This window comes from Notamacropus eugenii, chromosome 5 (genome assembly GCF_028372415.1).
Source record: "Notamacropus eugenii isolate mMacEug1 chromosome 5, mMacEug1.pri_v2, whole genome shotgun sequence".
In the NCBI taxonomy this organism is placed as follows: Eukaryota; Metazoa; Chordata; class Mammalia; order Diprotodontia; family Macropodidae; genus Notamacropus; species Notamacropus eugenii.
Window position 1 is genome coordinate 412247160 of NC_092876.1, and position 9354 is coordinate 412256513.

At 34.6% G+C, this 9354-nt stretch overlaps 1 protein-coding gene across 4 annotated transcripts in view; it reads left to right on the forward strand.

The window, feature by feature from the left end:
• Positions 1-7111, forward strand: part of PRDM15 (PR/SET domain 15) — a 171578-nt gene extending 164467 nt beyond the window's left edge. For all 4 annotated transcript variants that reach the window (XM_072614748.1, XM_072614746.1, XM_072614747.1 and 1 more), the window contains 3 exons: positions 1742-1822; positions 2294-2503; positions 3216-7111. In XM_072614748.1, the coding sequence (XP_072470849.1) occupies positions 1742-1822; positions 2294-2503; positions 3216-3692 (768 nt within the window). In that variant the 3' untranslated portion in view covers positions 3693-7111. The remainder of the gene's footprint in view (positions 1-1741; positions 1823-2293; positions 2504-3215) is intronic.
• Positions 7112-9354: the final 2243 nt, after the last annotated feature.

Genomic DNA, 9354 nt, shown 5'->3' on the forward strand with positions numbered 1-9354 from the left:
CCATCATCCCCTGTGGCCTTCTCAACCTGGAACATCTCTCTGCTATATCAGCCTTTTCTCTCATTGCTGAGTTCCTCTTGGGGTCTCCATTTTTTGGAGAGTCCCCAGGCCAGCCAAACTTTATTCCTCTCCCCAGCAGTGCTTTTGACTTTCTGGACTTCAGCACCATGCCTTATCTGCATTTCCATCCTGGAATATCATCATCTTCTACATTCTTCTCACCTTGGAACATCCGCTGTGTTCTTCCATTAGTAGTTTGTCCTGGGCTTTGCATCATATGGACAAACCTAGACCAGTGAACGTTCATTGTCTTTCTGACTCTTTAGATTTCATCACCATGCTTCACCTGCATTCTCATCCTGCAGTATCCATCATCTTGCAGCCTTTTCACCCTGGAACATCCCTCTGTTGTGCTGGTGCCCTCATTGGTAGTTTGTCCTGTGGCCTGCATTTTGTGGACAGGCCTAGACCATTGTCCTTTTAACTTTTTTGGACCCCAGCACTATGCTTCTTCTGCATTCCCACCTTTGTAAATCCATTATCCCCGACAACCTTTTCACCTAAGAACATCCCTCTACTGCCCTGGCCCCGTTCTCCCATTGGTGAGTTCCTCCTGAGACCTCTGTTTTTGTAGGTACCCAGGCTGGAGTTTATTCCCCTTCTAGCTGTGCTTCTGACTTTTCAGACTTCAACGTCATGACCCTGTTCCAGGTACCCTCCCCCACTCACCTCTCCCCACTTTCCACTTATCTTTTCCCCTGTAAGATTGTAAACTCCTTAAGGGCAGGGACTGTCTTTCTTTTTGCTTGTATCTGTACTCCCAGCACTTAGCACAGTGCCTAGCACATAATAGGTGTTTAATAAATGCTTGTTACCTTGCCTTGCCTTTTGGGAATGGCTGTCATTATTATATATTTAAATCAGTTCCTCAAATATCTTGGCTATCAGACACTTATTGAGAAGCTTACTTCGAAGATGTTTTCCCTCAAATCACTGTTTCCTTTCTAATTTTAACTGCCCTAATTTTATTTGTATAAAATCTTTTCAGTTTTATGTAACCAAAACCATCTGTTTTTATCTTCTATAACTTTATCTATCCCTTGTATGGTTATAAACACTTTCCTTCTGTATGAGAATAGGCTATTTAAAGGAGCCCTACCTTCAATTTTTGTGTCTTTTTATAATGGATATTATAAATGTGTATCACTCCCTAAGCTGTTTTGAAAAAGTTAAAATTTTCATATAATCAGGCTTCTTCAAACGGAATATTTGTCAGTTGTATCTCTTGTGCTAGATATTACAGAGAAAGACACAAACCTGAGTTGCTCTAAACTCAAGCAAACTGAAAACTGAATAGAAATATGCAGAAAATAATTATTTAAAAAGGTGGGGTACTTTTGATTTCACATATTTTTCTTCCTTTCCAGTTGTCTAATCTATTTAATGTCTCAGTTTCTTTTGCTCAGTTCTTTTATTCAAGAACTTAATACAGGTTTGCAGTTTAACCACATCCTTCACTTCTTTTCCTTCCTCTGGCTAAGGTCTTTGGCTATTTTGCTGCCTCTTAGCACTGCCTTCAAAGGTAAAAAGGAAAGAAAATGAAATTATAATAAATAGTATTCCAATTATAATGAAGCATTATTTTTCTTACAATTCCACATAGCTAATATTTACTTAATCAGCTGGCCCCTCAAATTCAATGACTTTTGTAAAGCTAACTGCTTTTGTTTTTTCACTGTAGGTCCTCTCAGTTAGGATTGATGATTTAGATCACCTCCCAGAAACAACCACCATTGATGCTTCTTCAATTGGCATAGTTCAGGTAACTCAAAGGATACTCATTAAACTATATAGCCCACTAACTACAAATTTCCTGGTTTAATATGTTATGAGGGAATTTGTGACCAGTAGCAAAGATGGACTGATAACCTAGCAAGAGTGATATCTGATGGACAGATAGCCCATATTTTTGTTCCTTTGGTTTCCATGTAATGCCAAGAGATCTAAAAAAATGTGGGAGAGCAAATGTGCTAAATTATGGAAAGGCACAGACAAGAGTTATATAAAATATATGTAGAAGATCTCCAGGTACATCAAGATAATTATTACTGTGAACAGCCAATATTGGTTTTTACATTAGTTTAAGATTTATTTATAGATCCTGAAAGATAATCTTTGAGTACTTGAACTTTTTCCTTTTATGAGTATTATGGCTGTTTTCTGGTTAGTTTTTATATTGTGTGATCCTACCAAAATGACCTTGTCAGCTACTAAAATTGTTATTTTTCCATAGCCTGAACTTGCTCTGGACCAGGGAGAATTACCAGAAGGGAAACATATAAAAGTTGCCAAACGAAGTCACAAACGAAAGCAAAAACCAGATGAAGAAGAAGAAGTACTGGTATCTGAGGATCCCACCTTCAGTGAATACACAGAAAAAGAAGCTGAATTCACAGGGACTGTGGGAGATGAGACAAATTCTGCTGTACAAAGCATTCAGCAGGTCAGTGCAGTTAGTCTTTTATTCTGAGAGAAAAGCAGAGTAGCAGTCTAGTCATAAATGTTGGGATCCTGAAAACCAAAGACCTATTCCATAGAAATATAAAGTATTACAGAGAATAATAGACCTACATTTTAAAAAAAATTTTCTTGTACTGGAATCTGCTGATTAGTGGTACTTTTCACCAAATGTGTGTATGTGGTTGTGTTCCAGGATATCAGAACACCTCTTTTTTGTTATCTAGATTATAAGTTATCACATTTATTTGTCCATCAAGTGAAAGAATGCCACTTTTTTTCCTTACTGGTTAGCCGTGTAGTAAGTTTTATTCTACACTTTCTAGCCTTATCTTCAGAGTGTGAATTTTCAGTCACCAATGACAAATTTATCTTGAGTACTGAAGCAGACTAAGAGCCTGCTCCTCTCTCCTTTTTGGGGTAGTTCTCTTAATTTTCTTTCTGATTGTTAAACTTTGTGTAGGTTCTCAACTTTGTGGTCTCTGTATCCTTGTATTTTACCTAAATCTCGTCCAGCACTAAATTAATCTGAATTAATCTTTAATGAAAATACTACTACTGTTTTGAGGCAAGTTTTACTTCTCCCTAGCTCATTCCCATTGCATTATACTAACTTCACCAAAGTGGTACATGAAATGTTTTAAAATAAGAAGAATCTACTAAACATGAAGTATATGATTTTATGTGATTCTCTCCAGGTGGTGGTGACCCTGGGTGATCCAAACGTCACAGCGCCATCTAGTTCAGTCGGTTTGACCAACATTACCGTTACCCCCATCACCACTGCAGCTGCTACCCAGTTTACAAACCTTCAGCCGGTGGCTGTTGGCCATCTCACTACCCCAGAACGCCAGTTACAGCTTGACAACTCCATTCTGACTGTGACATTTGACACTGTCAGTGGATCCGCCATGTTGCACAACCGCCAAAATGACATTCAGCTTCATTCTCAGCCAGAAGCCTCTAATCCACAGTCTGTTGCCCATTTTATCAATCTAACCACCCTTGTCAATTCCATTACGCCCCTGGGGAGCCAGCTAAGTGACCAGCATCCTCTGACCTGGAGGGCAGTGCCTCAGACTGATGTTCTACAGCCCCAGCCACAGCAAGTACAGCCACAGACAGGACAGTCACAAGTTCAGACTGAGCAGCAGCAGCAGATGTACAGTTATTAAGTTATATTACAAAAACTTTTATGAGAAATGTAAGGAATAAAAAACATTTTGAAAACTTTGAGATTTGTTGTTATATACCAAACAAAGAGTAAGAAAATTCCAACTATTTCACTGATCACAATGTAAATGAAACCCAACCTGTGCAAAGCTGTCTCCAGTCCCCCATATCCATGTGTTAAATTTTGTCAGCCTAAACTCGAGAGGTGGCCAATTGTTAATTAAATTCAGATCACAGTACGCTATATATAGGTAAAGAAGTCACAAATGGTAAATATGCTTTTAACCTATTTAAAAGCAAAAAAAAACTTTATTAATTTTCTTGGGATGGAGAATGGGAAATTAAATGTCAAGAGAAGTAAGGTACTCAAAACTAAATGGCATTTTGTTTTCTTTTCCAAAGTTGCCATCTTACAAAGGACATATAAAAAAATGGTTAAAAAAATGGAAAGGGGAATTCAATGTGACAGAAATTTGCTTTACAGTTATAAAACAAATGTTAGGCCAGTTTCTTTAATTTTGGAAGCGAATTAAGTAAACAAAAAGTACCATTGTCCTCTTTGCATTTTCACCTAACTGAATTTCTTGCAACCATGTTCTAAAACCAAATGTGAAATAACATATTTAATGAGTTTTTCAAGCAATGTTTTAAGTTAAAAGGTTGTCATAGTGAACAAATCTATAATGTGAATTTTCTAATTTACACATCAAAATATCTTCAGTAACTTGCCATTTTTATTCTTTTTCTTTCTCTCTTTATTCCTGTATATTCAGGAGTCTGCTCTGGTCAGTGTCGTCTTTCTTAATCTTATAAAGTAATTTGCACTGAAAAATTATCCATATCCCCACTTACACAACTATTCAGATATTTGGGGACGTTTCTGTGATATTAAAAAGCAAATAAAAAATACTGTCATTTCTAGTATCTACTTTGGAAAAACCTCAGGATGCTTTAATATCCAAAAGTCTATCCTAAGACTAATGTCAGTAACAGGGAAGAACAATGAAAATATTTATATATTTTTCTTTTATTTATACTTCAATTTCAAACGTTAAATTTTTGTTAGCAATTTTATAAGTATAAAATTGTTGACTAATGTGTTGTGAAATTAAAATATATTTGTGAAATTCAAAGGCATTATAATTTAGTGTAAGGAAAAAGAGGTTCATGATAGCATAGCAATAATTAAAGTTTATAATGGAAATATAGTTGGGGTCTTAATCAGTGTGCTTATTTGTTCTTCCTTGCAATGCCATTTATATACATATACATATATAGAGAGAGACACACACACACACACCTTATATATCTCTGTGTATAGATATGTATCTAAGTAGATATGTGTATACATATATATAAGCACGCACACAGACGTGAGATAATGCCCAGGGTTCATTCATTGTCCCCGTGCTATCACCATCAACCTCCATAACAAGGAGCAAAAACTTCTGGGGTTCTGTTTCTTTGTTTTTTGGGGCAACAGAGTACTGAGTGACTAATCTCCCAAATTAAGTGTTATAAGGAAAACATTTTTTTTCAAATTTATCTCTTCTGAAATATCTAAACTCTGTCGGGAAGAAAATTTAACTTATATTACCTGTAACTATTGTGGTTGATGTAGATGGTAGCAATCTACCTTGAAGAAACAGTCTTTAGGTGATTAGTGAAAAATAAAGCCCTGTGTTAATGTTGTTTTTGTCAGTGAGGCTTACTGTAAGAATGCCAATTCCTCAGCATTTAACTTTAATCACAATTGTAGATGTTTTCAGACAAAATATGATTTGCTTTATGGAGTTTTCATAAAATAGGAATGATTTTCCAACACACAGTAAAAAAACTGAAAGGGTCTTTCCGAGAGTCTCCTTCCTTTCCTACACTAACCCCACCTTCCTCTGTTAAACAGCTCCAAAATCCACATCACTTAAGTTAGATTTTGTTAAGGAAAGTCTTTTAGGTTAATTCAAACAAAATCAAAGATATCATGACAGTAGCCTAAGACATTTAAAACAGAATAAATTTTAGTATTGTAGTCCACTGGTTTCCAAACTCAGTCCTATGAAGTCCACAAAAGAATGACAATGGCAGACAATTTAACTTTTCAAACTGTGTTTTTTGATGTATATATGTATGTGTATATGTGTGCAAACATAATATTTTATAAGAAAACCATCCAGTACTGCAAGCACAGCAATTTTATTAAATTAGGACTTTTGTGCAGTGTTTTATTGTTTCTTCTTTAAAATACAACTGACATGTTCCAAGCACAGGTAGTCTGGAATTCCAGGCTATCAGGGTATTTCTTAAGAGCTCCAGAGTTCTTGAGTAACTGAAAATCACTGTCAATAAACTGTTTTTTAAAATGGCCTAGTAAAAAAGAAAAATAAGTTGGCTTATAACTGAAATAACTCAAAGCACCAAAGCTTTTCATCTTCCTCATGAAATAAAGATTTTTAAAATTACCATCTTATTTTTTTCCCAAGGAAGTTTTTTTGTGCCTAGAGTGTCATAATGTTTGAAAGAGTCTAATTTATTACTTTTTTGGCCATGATATGCCTCTCCTATTGTTTTTAAAGCCCATAATATACTATTTCCATGCATGAGGATTCTTAGTGAAATTCAGAATACTCAAGTTTCCTTCCAAAGTACAAATATGTACTTTGACTTAAAGAGTTCAGTACTTGAGGCAAAGTAGATATCTTACAGTAATAATATCTGTGAATTTGCATATCAGAAAATGGATCGCAAAAAGTACTACTCAGCCAAAAGTGACATACTGTATATTGTTCTGTGTATATATAATTGCTTATGGACAGAAAGTATTCTATTTAATTTTTAAAAAGTATATTCCATGGTGCACAGATCTAGCTGCAAAGGAAAAAAAAAAAGTAGAAATTTTTGTGGTCATCTAGTCCTGTGAAGACATCTTAGTTATGAATTAAAAAATCATTGACCTATTTTTGCCTGTGAATTCCTTTTAAAGTTACTTCTATATAGTTGTATGCAATGTGGCAATGTAAATCTTATAAAAACATAACACAGGGTACAATAATAATTGTTAAAACATTGATTATGTGCTGCATGTTGAAAGGGAAGAAAAATGATGCCTCCCAAGAGACCATGGTTTGTGATATTCTCTCAGGAAAATGTACTGTATTAAGTGCCATTACACTGTATCTAATATTAAACTGTTTTGGAGAATTCCAGGTATGGAAAGTATATTTCATACACATAACACTTTTCTTTCCACCTGTTCAGAGTATCCAAAGGCTTTACATCTAAATTCCGTATTGGTGACTTTTATTGGATTTTTAAAAAGGTATTTAAAACTGTTTTGAGAGATTGATTGTCTCTGCTTCCATTCAGTTGTTTTTTTTTTTTTAATGATGATCAAATAAAAGGTGCTGTACTATCTGACTTTAAATTAATGGACTCTGATCAACTTCTCATCTTAAAAAGTATGTGGATATATATTTAGTCCAAAGTAATAACTTACTGTGATGCTATTTTATAAATTCTCCCCCAAAATCTCCTTATTTGAAATACACCCCCCAACGACTGAGGTGCTCATGAACTTCATAAAGAGCAACAAGATATATGTAGTATTTTTGACAATGCATGGACCAAAAAGAAAACTAAAGAAATACAAATTTGAAATAACAGAGTTGGGTAAGTAAAAAAAATAGCTGTTTAAGCAGAAGCTTTGTAGAGGAAAAAGACACGAATGATTATCCGGGATATTATCATTCAAATTCTAAGCCTCTTTATTCCCTAGTTTCAAAAGGTTTGGGAGGGTAGAAATTTTTAAGTACCTAAATTCACCTTTAATCATCTTGCTTTTGATGATTTATGAGAAAAGAGAACATGCATCTCAGCATCCTTTATTATCTGAAGATAATTCTGCTCCCAGTAGATTGAGGTGTGCCTTCTACAGGTATGTGTTAGCTTTGCTAAAGAAAGGCACTCTTTCAAACCACTTGAAATAACATTTGTATAGCACCTAAATATAGGTATGAGATGCTTGACAACAGCCCAGCTAAATGGATCATTCAGAGAAGTCCAGAGAGGTACAAGGGGTCACCCAGCTATCAAGAGATAAAGCTTAGACTCAAACCTGAGTTTTCTGACTCCAAATCTAGGGTTCTTTTCACTAGAATTAAAATAGGTAATATGGATGTATTCATCACACATATATGCTGCCATATCCAGGTGTTATGCATTAAAAATAGATATTTACCCCCCTCCGCTATTCACTTCTATCTTCTACTTTCTTATCATCCAAGCTAAAAGAAGAAGCTAGCAACAGAAACCCTTACAAATGGGATAAGAAGAATCATAGATTTAGAGCAAAAAAGAACTTAAAAAAAAGAACTTAAAGCATAATCTAATTTTACAGAGAAGAAAACAAGTACCACATCGATGGGATAGAATGTATATAGAGGAACTGGCCATGCCTCTATTTCTCCCTATTTTTTTTTATACACAAAATGTGGAATCACAGTTCATGTTGTAAAGGAAGAAGCTTCTGTGCACAAAGGGTTTAAAGATTAAATGGTTTACAGACTAAAATTTCAATTTATAAATAAGTAAGCTCATTTTGATTCATAATAATTAAGGTATATATCTTTTGGTTAACTGAATACTCTTGGATATATCATGCATGGATTACCAGTTTTGAAAGAATCAAAATATACTTAAGAACTAAAATTGCACAAACACAATTTAATCAGACAACACTTAAAGATCACACAGTGCCTAAGAAAATCAGTTCTTCTGTTGGATGACTTAGTAAGGCTATGCAATCTATGGCCCAGCTCTTCTGGTAAATTAAACGAGGGTTCCTGTTTAAAACAATTTTCACATCTAAATTATGTAATAATCTTCAGTGAAAAAGAAAAATTTCCATTCTAGAAAGGAAATGTCCAATTACCCTCAAAAACAAGCTGGAGAATATAGGCTTCATCTGAAGAACTTTGATTAGACACAAAAAGAAAAAAGACTAGGACAAAACCATTTGTGTACTCTGCAGTAAACCCAAATAACCCTTGAATATGTATTTAAGCCTTCCCTATAAAACATGTAGTTAAACACCTATGTGCCTTGAAGACTGGAATTCTATGGCATTAAATAAGTATTTTTATGAAGTAATTTTTAAAACGTCCCTTGAAAAACTGAAATTCCCCTTTACACCTGATGTTGCTCCCTAGGCTGCCTACCTTGCCTACCTCTAAAAGGAATTATTATTCAGAATCAAAGCTAGCCACTGACAAAAACCCTGGCATTTGCCTTTAATGGGACATTGAAAAGGCATTCCATAAAATCTGAGTTATTATTCATTCAAGGTGTACTTCTATTTGACAGAAAGAAGCTAGAGAATGACATTTTAGGGTTATAAAAGAGCAGAGAAAGAAAAGCTAGATGTTTCTTCATAAAATTCAGCAGAAGTCAAGGTGAAAAAAAATATTTTAAAGTACATAAGAAGATAGCACTTCTGGGGAGGGAAGCTTGATCATTTTTAAAGTAATTTATTCAGCAAGTAAATACTTGGCCAAATCAGAAAATACAAAAAAATGACAATTTAGATGTGAAAGTTAAAGTAACGAGCTATACTCAAAAGTTACAAATATTTTTCTGTGAATGCCTGGGTTTTGATATTTTAAGTTTTTT